At 49.7% G+C, this 14283-nt stretch overlaps 6 protein-coding genes across 6 annotated transcripts; 3 read left to right on the forward strand and 3 right to left on the reverse strand.

The window, feature by feature from the left end:
- Positions 1 to 1555: 1555 nt before the first annotated feature.
- On the reverse strand, positions 1556 to 1906 carry BP5553_04508 (uncharacterized protein; the record flags this gene model as incomplete). Its single annotated transcript, XM_032013131.1, has 1 exon — positions 1556 to 1906. One exon carries the CDS (start codon positions 1904 to 1906, stop codon positions 1556 to 1558), a length of 351 nt encoding a protein of 116 aa, XP_031869731.1.
- A 95-nt stretch (positions 1907 to 2001) lies between these two features.
- BP5553_04509 (Uncharacterized protein) lies at positions 2002 to 2769 on the forward strand (the record flags this gene model as incomplete). The annotated part of the gene is made up of 3 exons (XM_032013132.1): positions 2002 to 2197; positions 2262 to 2408; positions 2477 to 2769. The coding sequence occupies 3 exons, from the start codon at positions 2002 to 2004 to the stop codon at positions 2767 to 2769; spliced, it is 636 nt and encodes a 211-aa protein (XP_031869732.1).
- Positions 2770 to 2910: 141 nt separating this feature from the next.
- Positions 2911 to 4848, reverse strand: BP5553_04510 (putative isomerase YbhE; the record flags this gene model as incomplete). Its single annotated transcript, XM_032013133.1, has 1 exon — positions 2911 to 4848. The coding sequence occupies one exon, from the start codon at positions 4846 to 4848 to the stop codon at positions 2911 to 2913; it is 1938 nt and encodes a 645-aa protein (XP_031869733.1).
- A 581-nt stretch (positions 4849 to 5429) lies between these two features.
- BP5553_04511 (uncharacterized protein) lies at positions 5430 to 10036 on the forward strand (the record flags this gene model as incomplete). Its single annotated transcript, XM_032013134.1, has 2 exons — positions 5430 to 5468; positions 5525 to 10036. 2 exons carry the CDS (start codon positions 5430 to 5432, stop codon positions 10034 to 10036), a joined length of 4551 nt encoding a protein of 1516 aa, XP_031869734.1.
- Positions 10037 to 10492: 456 nt separating this feature from the next.
- Positions 10493 to 11654, forward strand: BP5553_04512 (S-methyl-5'-thioadenosine phosphorylase; the record flags this gene model as incomplete). Its single annotated transcript, XM_032013135.1, has 4 exons — positions 10493 to 10523; positions 10615 to 10947; positions 11014 to 11096; positions 11178 to 11654. 4 exons carry the CDS (start codon positions 10493 to 10495, stop codon positions 11652 to 11654), a joined length of 924 nt encoding a protein of 307 aa, XP_031869735.1.
- Positions 11655 to 11952: 298 nt separating this feature from the next.
- On the reverse strand, positions 11953 to 14059 carry BP5553_04513 (Uncharacterized protein; the record flags this gene model as incomplete). The annotated part of the gene is made up of 2 exons (XM_032013136.1): positions 11953 to 13613; positions 13666 to 14059. The coding sequence occupies 2 exons, from the start codon at positions 14057 to 14059 to the stop codon at positions 11953 to 11955; spliced, it is 2055 nt and encodes a 684-aa protein (XP_031869736.1).
- Between the last annotated feature and the right edge of the window lie 224 nt (positions 14060 to 14283).

Raw genomic sequence — 14283 nt, forward strand, 5'->3', positions numbered from 1 at the left:
AAGATGAAGATAGTGAAGAACCCCGAAGAGATAAAGTCTGACGGTTTGAAAATAGAGAAGAGAGAGAAGTGAGAAGAGACGAGTCGGCAAACCTCGTACACAGTTACCCATCACCATTCATCGTGCCCAATTCGGAAGGAAGCTATTCCCCTCCCACCACCACGGCCACATGAGATGTCACGTGCACGGTTGGACCCCAAACCACTCATTCTGGAGATGGCAAAGGATATCGAAACTCGCGCAAGAGAAGGTCAAGAGGGAGTCCATCTGGCTTCCACAAAGCCCTGGGTGGCATTGTCTCTCTGGTATCTGGAATACATTGCTTGAAGAAAACGGGATATCCCCCGCATGTTTATAGATAGATAAGTTAATTTTGAGACGGAAGTTGAGAGATCCGAAGCTGAAAACGTGGGTGTTGGGTTGAGTTTGCGCTTTGACTCTCCGGATAATTGTCCTTTGCTATTGCTGGAAAACAAATTCTTTTATCCCAAATCATCAACTTGATCGGAATCATGGAATCATTTCAGCGCTCGCCATACTATTGGCATTGCTTGGGTTGTATTGCAGACGAAACCGGGAGCAGACCGCGATAGATGAAAGGCGCACGATAGAAACCAAGATGCGACTCCATGGAGGCTATACTAGGTAGAATATAAACGGGTTCTACTTGTACGGAGTAATGATTCAAGAATAGATCTGTTATGGAATGTTACTGTTTTAGAGAATTATAATTTATACCGGTATATTTCGACGGGAACAGCCCAGCCTAGCTGGAGGGACATCTGGGGGAAATGATGGATTCCGCTGGTTTTCCCGCCTCCTGACTGTGAAATGGCAGCAAAAACCCTACTAAGTCCAGGAGTCATTTCCATGATTGCTAATATTATGGCCTGTACTTCGTACTTCGAAGGATACTCTCCACCGCTGCCTGCATTGGTTGCACGAAGCATTGTTTGGATACGGAGAAGGACGGACAGAACCCGAGAAACGACTTCCCCGATGGCGCTGACGATACTTCGTGATGCCGCTCCAGTTGACATCTGAGAACATAAGTGGAGCGGAGGAAAACCAATACCAAACCAAGTCCCAATTGGCAGATTGCGATATTGCGATATTGCCATGTCGATCCTACGTCCTCCTCGTGATTAGGACTCGAGACAGGCTGCCAGCAGATCGTCATTATTATCGTGAAGCCAAGTCCTCCACGCGCGTTAACTACCTAGGTACGTTAACTACCGGCTGGAGAGGCGACCTGAGCGACTTATCTGGATTGATAATAAGAACCTTCGAACAGGCATCCCAGCGCCAGACAAGACGTCCCATCACGCGCAGAGTGCATCGGGATCGTCGCCACCGAGATCCCCCACGCCACAGGATATATACGCTCAAGACCTCACCGGCCTTGGGCGAGGCTGGAAATAGCACTCCCAAGAGCCCATCCCATGTCGGCGGTCGCGACCGCGGCGGGTTTGTGGCAGGTTCTGGCGGTAAGTAACCAGCGTGGTCATCGACTCGTCGTTGATTATTGCATCAATTGCCTGTCGCTGAAAGGATCCTATTGCCGCGCTGCCACCATTGGCCCGGCAGCGACCGAAATAGAGTTGGCGACGTCGTAGCCGCTGACCACCAGCGCCGCCCAGTGTTGCCCAGTGTTGCGCTGCCCAATGGCGGCCAGAAGCACTGGTGAGCAGTCAGACTTACAGTCTCTCACTGGCAACGCTCGGATGCCCTTGGCCGCTGCTTTCACTTTGTGCTGGGTTTCAAACATCTTAGGGCGCGAGGTATTCTGGCCATGGGCCCAATAATAGGCTTGGATGCAGCCGCTGCGATTTGATAAATCAACAGGCACTTCCACATCGAGGAGTGCAATCACACTCTCGTCAACTGCAGAGAACCAGTCTCGCATTGTTGCTGAGTTTTGATCACTGTCACATCGAGCGCCGGCGGCTGGGTCATTTTCATTCCGCCTTTCATATAGTGCCTGCAAGACTATCTACCAACATGAGAACCATACTCCTCCTCAGCGTGTTGCTGAACCTGTTCTTCCTCAGAGTCGCCGCACAAAATACAAATTCCATAACTTCCTCCCAACCTACTCCAACATCATCCGTTTCTCTGACGCCCGAGATGTCTGCAAGCGCTGCTTCATCGTTATTTTCCACCCTGGCCACTTCGGTGCCTCAGCAACCGGGAGAAGGTGAGTCGGATGTCCCAAAACTTAAATATATAGCCGATTGGAAGTGCTGACTTTTTTTTTATAGGTCCGGCACCAGGAGATGCAGGATCATCCGCTGGGAACGGGGATAGCACTGCTGGAGCAGCGGGTCCAGATTCGGGTTCAATTACTCTGTCAAAAGGTGGAATAATTGCAATCATAGTGATTGCGGTCTCCGTATGCGTCTTCGGAGGTAGGTTCCAAAATCGCTAGGCATTGCCATGTCACTTCATGCTTGACATTTTATTAACATCTGCCCAGTTGTCACGTCAGTGCTATGGTATTATGCCAAAAAGAGATCATGGGAAGTCCGTAAGACTATCCGAAAATCGGCAAGGAGAGTGGCAACTGCTCTGACCCCTAGGAGGACGGCGTTCCCAAAAGATGCACTGAATCCACGTCGGGGATCGACTCGGGGGTTGACCAGGATAAACGAGGTTCCGGATACGCCTAGAGCGCCAGTCGACGTCGAGAAGGGGAAGCCCAAGCTCTCATCATTTGAGATGAGTGAGCCACCGCAACAGTCCAAATGGGGTAGAAAATTCGGTGGATGACCGTTGCAGGCAAACCCTTGATGTTTTATGTTTTGATGTTTGGGTCGGTTCAGCGTTGGCGCCTGGTTGTTGATATCCACTTCTTCGAGTAAATATTAGGTGGCTGTAAAGCTTGCACATATCCTTGGAAATTGAAAAATATTATAACCTCCTAAATACGTTGCCGCTTGCACTTCGTCTGCCCTCATCACGTCTGCCCTTCCGCTCAACTGGCTTCGCCTTCTCAATCTCCTTCTTTCCTGAGCTTGGTGCAAATGTAATTGACCGTTCGCCAACCACTTCGTTTTGATTTCGGCCGGTCCGACCCGTACCAACTTGGCGCGATCCTAGAGCTCGGTCTTGCCTCTGGTGTCCCGATTTCTTGTAAGATGAAGAAGAAATACGCATCTCCGGCTTGGGTTTGGCCGCTGGCTTCGAGATAATTGCGTCTTCGTCGCTATCTTCACTTTCGCTTGGCTCGTCGGAGTCGTTTGCGACCTTCGAGGGGCCGGCATCTCCAACCTTGGTACTAGGGTTTAGAGCCCGGAATTCTCTACTCCTTTCATCCACAGCAAACTCCTCGTCTTCAAATAGCTTGCCAAATCGCTCGTCACCCAGCACACCCATTTCCTTGTCAACTGTCTGCCTCCGTTCTTGCCGCTTGAGCATTTTGTCGACCAAGTTCTGGTTAACATTGACCTTCTTGCCGCCTCTGATCCTGCTAGCTCTTTCTTTCTCCACCTTTTCTTTAACTCTCTTCGTCCGCTCGTCATCCCATATGTATGGATTTGCAATGAGACGGGCCTCCTCGTAAAGTTTCGAGGCAACAAAGTATCCATGCATGTATGGCCGCAGTAGATTGGTTGTCCCAATAAGATGGCCTAGATTGAGCGCCTTGAGTTCGGGTAGTGTCAAGAATTTGTAGTTGTCATAGGTCTCGGCTGGAGCTTCCTCTGCCATTTCCTCAACCATATTGTCTAGGAAAGAGCACCACTTTGGTGCTGGGCCAAGCTGGGGAATGAAGAAGGCATGTTGTTGCTGTCCTTCGTTTGCCGTTAATATCATGCCACTCTGCTTGCACCATGCCACGGAGTTGATGTCAACCGCTGGTTCGACTGATGTCCAAGCCTTACCATCAGCTTCATCCCACAACTTGATGATCCGTTTGTCGGCTGAAAGAATCTTCTTTTCCTGAGAGGACGTCGTCATATGCATCAACGTTTTAATGGGATAGCCATATCCTTGATCTTTGCGCAGCATTGCCACAGGCCGCCGGAGATCGAAAAGTTGCACCAGCCCTTCAGAGGAGCCGGTCGCAAGGGAAAGGCCTGACCGGTCGAAGTCTAAAGCCGTGATTTCCCCATCTTGCGTCGGAAGAATGCCAACTCTCGCTTTTGATCTCGGATCCCAAAACTCGACAGTTCCAATGGACGTTCCAAAGGCGAGCAGATTATGGCTATCTTCTGCGATCGCTGCCGTATTAACACTCCCAGTATTTATTCCCCCTTGCAGCGCACCACCTCCTGCGGTCGTTAAATCGTCACCTCCCACATCTACTTGGTATGGCTTCATGTATCTCCCAACCTCAAGGTTTAGCCGGTATACTTCGCCACTGCCGTCTGCATTGACGCCAACCGAAGGAACCAGAGCTTCAGCCGATTGCCTATCGTATATAAGGTCTCTGCCATATCTTGGAAGACGAGTCTCATAATGACAACCCATAGGAGTGTGAAATTGGAGTCTTCGGTCGGTTTGTAGATGCAAAGACTTGGAGTAGTCGGACGAGAGGAGGATGAATGAGTGGTTAAGGGACGCGGTATGTCGAGCGAACGAGAGGGAGAGATGCGGAAGGTAGTGAGTATGAATCTGCGGCTTGTAGGTGCCAGTGCTCATCACCCACTCCCCATCTTCACTGACCCGGATGCAGTTACTGGCTTCTTCGAATTCGAAATCTTGGAGTAGCTCGACTCGATTGGCATACTCTGGGTCGTTCTTTAAGCTGCGCTTCCGTTGCCGGGCGAGCCAGTCGGGGAGCGGCCGCGCAGTAGAGGCGCCCGATATGGTATACACCGGCACATCATTGGGATTTGTGAGCTTCATAATGTTCGCTGAGTGTTGGCGTCAGCGATGTCAGCGCTGGTGAACTGGCGGAGCAAGCTTGAACGTGAAATCCTGGTGGTCGAAATTTATTTATTTTTCGCCGATAAGGGAGCCGAGGGAGATAAAATTAGCGTGCGGGACCAACCTTGACCACTGGCGCAGCACCTTGCAGAAGCACAGGCGAGCGCGAGCGCGACGGCGTACGAAGTATAATACAAGAACAGTGTAGTACCACCAGACTACGCTTCTTCGGACGAACAGCTCCACGAACGACCTTCACGGCCTACAAACACCACCTACTAAGCATTGAGCCATAACCAGATGAAGCTATCCCAGCTCGCCAGTTAGCAGCGTTGGTCGCCTGCTGAGATGGAGCCCCGCGAATCTCACATCCGCTACGCCATTCAGAAGTCCAACATCCTCCTGCCACACAGCATTAGCTTCGTACAAGCCTCAACCCGGGTTCGAGACGGCCCCGAATGACCTGCTCTTGGTGTGCAATTAATCAATTAATCATCCGGCATTGATGCCAGTTTGGGCGTCGTGATACACCCCATTTATGAGTTGCGACTCCTTGCGATATGGATCCTGGCGAGTATCGGACGAATGTATTGTCATTTGTGAGGGTTGCCTGCTCCCAGATATAATATAATGAATACGCTAACTCTATTTCCAGAATAATTTTGCTTCGATAAAGTACGAATATCTTGAACCGGACGCCTGCTACCCAGGTCCTGCCAGGAAGCCTCTTCAGAGAGCCGAAGCAGCTTGGAGACAAGCTGGGAAATTAGTTCACCACGACACCCTTAGAGATGGAATATGGGTGTTCCAAAATACCAATGCGTCCAACAGTTCGGCCGATCGCCCGGGGGATAATGGTATTGTTACGGAAAACGGGATTGGAGAGGCGCAAGGGGTCCAGCTCGTTGTTAAGGCGAAGGGCATTTTTGAACCAGCGAGCCTTATAAGGAGCAAGCAAGCCACTCCAGCTTTATATTCCGCAAGCAGTAATTCATCCCCTTCATCATCCCTCGAGAATCCGGTGCGAAATGCTCAAGCTCTCAATGCAAGATCTGTATCGGCCAACGCGTTGCTCAATCCTTCTCTTGAGCCATCAGCAACTTCCCCCGGACTCAAATCGCCGAACAAGACAGAGGATATGTGGCCCTTAATGAAAGATGTCCATGAGAACTTCATATCGGCAGCGCTTGGGTCGCTCGTCTATCTCCTCTGCCGTGACGAGGGGTTCATTCCGTTAAATCCCCGGACTCTAATATCCGGTTATCCTAAATCTCCAGACAAAACTTGGCCGCAGGGAGCAAACGCCACCACCCTAGCAACGTTGGATATTAGTTTGACGTCATTAGGAACACTTGTTATCAAGGCTCATTCTGATGCCGCTTCTGGCTTGCAAGGTCTTGTTAACGATTCCGCAGCAGCAGATAAGCTAGCCCCAGGCGCGGCCCTATGGCTGGCACCTGGCGGAAACGCAGCCAAGTACTATAGCCAACAAGATGACAAGGCAAAGTTGTTGACAGCCCCAGCCTCATCAGTCACTTCGGATTCTCGGCCGATCACTCTCGACGGTGCTACCTTCAAAACCTGGCAATCGAATTGCCTTGAATGGTTGTCTGCAAAGGGAATACATACAGCTCCAATTGAGAGTGGTGGATGGATCTTGGTACAGATTCTCGTTGGTCACTCTCCATATCTGAATGCTGAATATCAAGGCATCCCCATACTCGAGGGCCGAACGGTCGTTCCTTGGCCAGCTGCTCTCTGTTTCCAAACTGCGAGTTCTGGGACTCTACCAGCTAGTGAAAAGCCCATTTCTGGTAACCGGGATCCTCTTGCTTTTTCTGAAGAATGGTATTCTGGCAAGGATGATCGAGCGGCTCTTATTCTCAAACGTCAAAAGGAACGGCAAGTTGCGGAAGCGCTGTCGATCGAGCAAGCTGAAGTGGAAGCTCGTGCGCTACAATCTGGCACCTTTTCACCTGCCGTGTTACGGAGGGGAAGCAATGCTGGCGCCATGTATCCCACTCCTCCGGACGCCATCCATCATACCGTCGGGGTCACCCCGTCATTTGATGGTGCAGGATCAACACCCGGAAATGTTAACCCGTTCAATATTCATGATGGTACAATGACTGCACCTACGAACTCGGGCATGTCAGAAAATGACGTAGATATGTGGGCATCTGCTGAAAAGAAAGAGCGAACAAGTTTGAATCCGCATTTTAACGACAATGATAACGATGCCGACAACCTTTTTGGGGACTTGGGCGGTGATCTTTTTGGCACTGCTGATATTACCGAGGCGGATTTCAACTTTTTCGATGAGCCAGACGATGTGCAACCGACACAAATGACTGGTACACCTGGGCCTTCAAATGTCATAACTGCTCAGGAAACATTAGCCTTTGAAGATCCTTTTAGCCTTAATAGCGCAAAGGAAAATGGAATGGGGCCGCCGAATGCAATCGTGCGCAACCAAAATAATCAGGATACTACAGATCCCAGTAGCGAACAGCTCGAAGCATCCCGAATGCAGGTCGCGCAAATCGGAACCAAAAATTTCATGTTAGAGAACACCGAGACCAGCTCCTCTTGCAAACAAGGAAAGCCTTCCTCAGCCCCCGTCAAACCAAACTTCAACCAAGAATACATATATCAGCAGCTTGTCAAGGAACTCGACACAGGAGCGCCTAAAACACCTGCTAGAAAAGCTAGTCTGTTTAATAAGATAAACTTTGAGAACACCTTATCCTCGGTTGATAAAAAATACGGTGCCCATGGCCAGTACACGTTCACTGGTGATAAGAAACACTTGAAACCTTTAGACGCACTCGGAATCCCTCAAACAGAATACCTCAATGCTCGAAGAAGGGTACCAATCAACGAACAAGAATCGGCCAATCTTGCACGCGTTCTGGTAGAGGAGAATGTGGCTGGACCACCAGAATCCACTGATCCAATGGATTTCTTGATGGACTCCGATTGCATGAGCCAAGTATCAGAGCAGGATGATTCCAGCCTCACCGCAGAGGACACCGTTTCCAAGAATATAGTTGAACGGAACTGGCTGGGAGATAACGGTTCAGGAGATAGTATATCCGCCTCATTTGACGCCATGGCTATGGATTTTGAGCAGTCTGCAAGTACGCCACAGTCAGTTCCCGGCTCGCAAATGCTGCTCTTCGACGCAGACCCCGCAGATTGGTCATTGACAACCTATTTCACCACTCCAGAGCCCGAAGTACAATCAGATACGCTCTCTGATCTTGAACGCATTGCTACCGCTCAAATTCTCGCCGACCAAGCTGTATCTGGTACTCTTCAGCTGCCCAGAATTTCTGGCAGCGAGTCGCCCACGCCTGTAAACAAAACAACCATTACCCGAGGGCTTGTCCGAACTCTAGCAAAAGTTGCGAAGGTACTTTTTGAAGATATAACGCCATGCACAATGCGCTCCTTTCTGGAAATCCAAGGCATACCGGTGCTAAACCAGGGGCTCCGGCTACCACCACGACCTATGAATCCACGGGCCCCGAACACCCCCGACCCAGCGAGATCCAACAATCCTTTCTCGCTCCCCCCGCCCCAGCTTGAATTACGGAGATCGGATTCGAAGCTTTCAATCCTCCCAGCTGCGGTGAGATTTTGGGACAATCTTGGACTTGCTCCATCCATGGGCGGAAAGGACGTCAATGCGGTCTGCATCTTCCCGGATATTGCAGGTGTTTCTACAAATGCAAACACCTTCCTCGAACAAATGAAAAGTAGCTATGAGTCGTATAGGCTAGGCAACCATGATAGGGCTACATCAAAGGATATCGTTGATGGCCTCATACCATTCTCTGTTGAGTCAGATCACCAGGACGGCCCCCGCTATTTGGCAACCCTCCAGGAGACTGTTGCGCGCTTGAGCCGAGCGCTCTGCTCTCTGACAGTAGAGGAAAAGAATTTCGTAGTCTACTTTGTATATCCAGTCGACAGCCCTACGCTTCTCGTTCACATATGCTCCGCCTTCCAACATCTCTTCAACCTATATAGGAAAGCGTTAGCTGATAAGAAAATGAGGGCTTCCAATGAGCTGGTGCTGCAACTAATTCCGGGGGATTTCGTTGCGTCCCCGACATCGATTGTTGTCCCGTTACCATCGGAGTATGCTCGTCTTGCCTTGGAGGTCTATGACCGTTGCGTCGACTTCACATCATCAACCTCGAGTCCGGCTATCATGTTGGAGCAGCCGCTGCCTAAAAGCATCGATTTCAAACTAAGCCCATACCCGTCACCATCACTCCTCCAAGAGAACACATGTCTCCATATTGCGTATGCGCAGAGCATTGATGATCGGTGGGTTGCGGCGGTATGGACGGACAATAGAGGCACGCAGCAAATGACTGCTTCGTACTGCCTTGGGCGGAAGAGCGAACCACTCTCAATGCACTTCTCGGAGGTCGCTCATGAGATTTGGGAAACAACTCTGGACTTCATTTCTAGCAAGAAAATCCACTGGCGAATCATGATTGCCAGGGTGGGAGTTATGGATCCTTCCGAGGTAGATTTTTGGACTGGCCTTGCGGCTACCGAATCTGATGCTCATATCAACTTGACGTTGATTGCGGTGCAAACAGATCCTTCCTTACGATTGTTACCCCCGTCCGTCACTCTAACAATTAGCGGCAACGGGCCCCAAGCAGTCACCCCTGTGTCGACTCCACAATCTGTGCCGTCAATTATGTCCCCTGACAATTCAACCACACCTGCTCGTGAGACTGCTAATGCCGCTACACCCGGCGACGCACCGGTGGAACCGGATAGAGATGCACGCCTGATAGACTATACGGACCAGAGCTGGGGTGCAGTTCTCTCGCACCGATTAAACAACTCCAATTCCCTCCTGGAGCTCAACCCCGCGCTTATTAGCGGATATCTGATCAAACGAGGCGGGACATATAGCGACGATACACCTATTGTTATCGAAGTTAATATTGTACATAGCGAGGTCGTTGGAAATCCTAGGACCTTCCATGAATCTCTCCTGCGAGAGATTTTGGGATATTATAGGGGGCTTGCGACTCTGGCCAGGGTCAGGGGAATGGTAGATCCGGTTAAGGATGGGAGACCTTGGCACATTGCTGCGGCTGAGAAGGCCGTAAAGACGCTGTATATGCTAATGTGATATGCTAACAACCCGGTTTTGGGTCTGGAGGCTCTTGATATATATACCCAATAAATAAAAGCAGATTTTGGAACTTATGAGCTCTCTTAATGCAATGCATGCCTCATCGGAGATGTAAATGTAAACCAGACTCATCGTAGTGGAATTGGCCAGATCTAACACTCAAAGCTTTATATTCTAGGTATAATGTGTCCGGTTTATATTAGGAGGGGAGAAGTCTCCGAACAGGGGAAATATACGGAATCTCGCTTAAAAGTTCGTAATATGGCGGGGTCGGCGTGGAGGGGTCGAAGTCGCCATACGAAGTAAGTAAGCAGCTCCAGAAAAATGTAAAGCTTCACCACGTGGGTCTCGATCTCTTTCACATATACAAATATATCCCTCTATCGTTCCTCCTCCACCACCCACTCGCAGATATCATACACAAAACCAGAAGCCCAAATCCCATTTCTCATCATGACGGACGGCCTACCAACCACATACTCAGGTAAGTTCACACTCCCAATAAAATACGATCATTTCCCCTTCCAAGCTCCGCGGATAACCAACCCGACTAACAACCCTCTGTTGTTCCATAGACCCAGTCCACATCGCTGTAATCGGCGGCACAGGGCTGCAACAACTCCCCGGCTATGTGCCAGTTGCAGTTCTCAACCCTCTCACGCCATGGGGCCACGCCTCCGCCCCAATCCACATCCTCAAGCACAACAACACTCCCATAGCCTTCCTATCGCGACACGGAGAACACCACCAATTCGCACCACATGAGGTGCCGAACAGAGCCAATATCGCAGCGCTGAGAAGTATTGGTGTGAGATGTGTAATTGCTTTTAGCGCTGTTGGGAGTTTGAGGGAGGAGATTAAGCCGAGGGATTTTGTGGTGCCAGATCAGATTATTGATCGGACCAAAGGTTGGTTGAATTCTAGGGAGAATAATTGGGACGTGGAATATAGCTGACGGCTATGATCTTGGATAGGTGTACGGCCTTTTACTTTCTTCGAGAAGGGTGTTGTAGGGCATGTGGGTTTTGCGGATCCGTTTGATGACAAGCTTGCAAAGGTACGTTAATTCGTATTGATATCCGACTTCCTAGGGCAAGGCATTTTATGTTTCAATACTGATTATATCTCAATATTTTAGGTAGTAAGAGAGTGCGGCCACGCCCTAGCTGGTGATGGTGTCGTCTTGCACGACCAGGGAACTGTAATCTGTATGGAGGGCCCTCAGTTCTCCACTCGCGCTGAATCAAACATGTACCGTGCCTGGGGCGGTTCCATCATCAACATGTCTGCTCTCCCCGAATCCAAACTTGCCCGCGAAGCTGAGATATCTTATCAAATGATTTGCATGGCAACTGATTACGACTGTTGGCACTCGTCAGAGGACGTCGACGTCGAGATGGTTATGGCCAATATGGGTGCCAATGGCGACAATGCGAAGAGGCTAGTTGGCGCCGTGTTGGATGAGTTGAGCAAGGAGGGGCACGAGGCATTAGTTGGTGGCAAGCATTGGGAGGGTAGTGTGGCTGGGATGTTGAAATTTATGACAAAAGAGAAAGGGAGGGGTGAGGAGGGTGCTAAGAACGCGGAGTTTTTGTTCCCACAGGTGTGGCAATAGAGGATTGATGGGGCACCTGAGTTGTTCTCGTGCTGGAGTTTTAAGGGGGATATAGATGACGAATGGTGACTGCGGTGGTGATAGATAGCTATGATAACACTGTTAGACGATAAACTGGATGTTCAAGCAGCAGAGGATCAACTGCTTTTTGCTTATCCGGAGTGCTATTCTATGAAATCCACCACTGCAGATAGTGTGTAGGGCCTGGCGGTCTGGTAGTTAAGAAATACTAGCCGCAACTTGCCTCATGCAATTATAGCCTGTCGAGCCTTTTCATGCTTGTAAAAGCCAATCCTATTCAAATTATCAATAGCTCTCGGTATTCCTCATCGTCAAACACGCTCTCATGCTCAAAATCCAAATTGAAAAGGCCAACCCGCTGAAACACACCCTCCTCAACCATTTCTAAGATTAAGCCCGCCGGTACACCATAATCGTCTGTGTTTTCCACCTCTCTGTTCATGACTTTAAGCAGCCATACATCCTCGCCTATCAGCGAGGGATGCCGGCAATCTAGTGAGCAGTTACCGACCTCCTTGCTGTTAATCTTCACGCGATTATCCCATGACCCTCCAGTTTCCCCAATGAGCTTAAGCCTAACTTGAGGCCCCCTACATTCTCCTGTCCGAAAAATAGTCCCCTGTTTTAGGAGCCCGGAGACCTTGAGTTTTGCGGGGGTATCTGTTGGCGGTGGAGTAAAGCCAGACGTCCGCGGATCGACGTCTATAATACGAAGGCTTTGCCCCTGTCTATCCTTCACAAGTGCCGTGTAGCAATAAGAAACACCGCCCGTGTAAGCGGCCCATGACCAAGATGGAGCTTGACTTAACACCCCCTTTGAGACTCTTGGATAGCCTTGTGAGAAATTAATCATATTGGGCTGCCACATTAGGCCATTGCAGAGATCTTTCCGCCAAAGGCCAAATAAATAGTCATCGTCATTGAGTAAGGCCCCTATTCTAGTCGAAAGCCCAGCAAGCGCTGGAAATTTGTCGGACTCGAAGGTGAGCTGGCGCCCTGTGTACATCGCAACTAGTGTGTACCAGAGAATATACGCCTTATAAGCAGCGGTTTCATAGCCATCTCTTTCTTTGATTGTCCATAGTTGCTGGGTGAGCCCAAGGAGATGTTTCAGTTCGAGGGAAGCCATGTACATGTACTGTTCCGATGGCACTTCCCGTGTTATATCACCTTCTTCAGAAGCATCAATACTATAACACTCAAAGTATATCTTTTCCGTCGTGAAATGAATGATCCGCCTTGCAAGCAGGCGTTCCTGGAGCGTCCAGGCACGGATGTTCCAGGGTGACATTCCAACGTCCTGAAACCACGCACCACTTCCAGCCTTTGCTTGTGGGCGAATGGAGTAATGCCCAATTTGAGAACCATCTGGGCAGCGGAGGGCCATCTGAACTGAGGGTTTAAGTTCACGTTCGAGAAACCCGGAGCCGCTGTGGGATGATGATGTGGCGGCAATAACGAAATATGCAGCACCGTAGACAGTATCCATCTGCTTACTCTCCAATCCCCAGTCTTCTTCGCTATCTTGAATAATGCACATCGAATCAATCCACAGATACCTTAACCCGAATGCTCGGGTGACAGTTATTGCATCTTGGAAATTCCGGGGCAGGCTAGACATCGGTATCCCTTGTAACCCCTGCCCAATGTTTGATAGAAGTGTCCGGTATTGAACCTTTGATGGTGGCCCCCAACAATGGCTAAGTGCTACGTAATCTCCTGAGATGCCAACTGTAATGAGCAACCGTGGATTATGCGATCCATCTGGCGGGCCAACGTCAATGACACGTGTAGGCAAGTGGGGCACTTGCTGTTGTTGGCATTTCCCATGCGAGCCTTTGCATTCTTCAATCCAGTTCTTCATTCGTTCCAGATTTTGAGGATCAAGGGGCGTGGGCAGCGGCGCGGGTTGCTTGATCTGACTTCCAGCCGGCGTATCTAAACGGCAAGGTTGGCCAGATTACCATTAAAAATGCATAATCAATCATACCTTCGCATGAATAAAAATTGAAGTATATCGGAACATAGTCTAAAGAATCAGCAGTATCTATTGGGCGGATGTTGAATGCTAGGGTTGTTATTCCTCTCTCTGGCGCACTCGTGCTCAACGCAGCTCCATGGATCTGGACTCTTCCTTCATATGGATTCTTGCCATTAAATGCATCGTCCCCTGGGCAGTATAATCGACATGAGGACCGCAGGAGCCCACAAAAGACACAGCCATCTTTAGCAGAAGCCTCAAGCTCGGGGAGCTCAGGGAAGATGTCAACCCTTTCGTAGTCAAGCTCAAGGCTACAATATGATGCGGTGAAGGCTTCAGAGTGGTCAGATGTGAAAACGGCACAGTGTTTGCATGGGTTGTTTGGTTCAGCAGAATGTGCCATTATGGAAATGACATTTGGGGAATCTCCACAGACGATAAAATGAGTAGAACCTTTGGTAGGCTGAGAGCAATGCAAATCCACAATTTCAAGGGGGAGGAACCACAGTGGCGATCTCACGATATTTAGAAAACATGACGTCCTTATAAGAAAACATGAAGTGCGTATGAGCTGAAACTATTCGCTAATTTGGCCAATTGTATATGGCTCTGCAGGTATTTCAGCCA

Source organism: Venustampulla echinocandica, assembly GCF_003357145.1.
Source record: "Venustampulla echinocandica strain BP 5553 chromosome Unknown scaffold_2, whole genome shotgun sequence".
Taxonomy (NCBI): Eukaryota; Fungi; Ascomycota; class Leotiomycetes; order Helotiales; family Pleuroascaceae; genus Venustampulla; species Venustampulla echinocandica.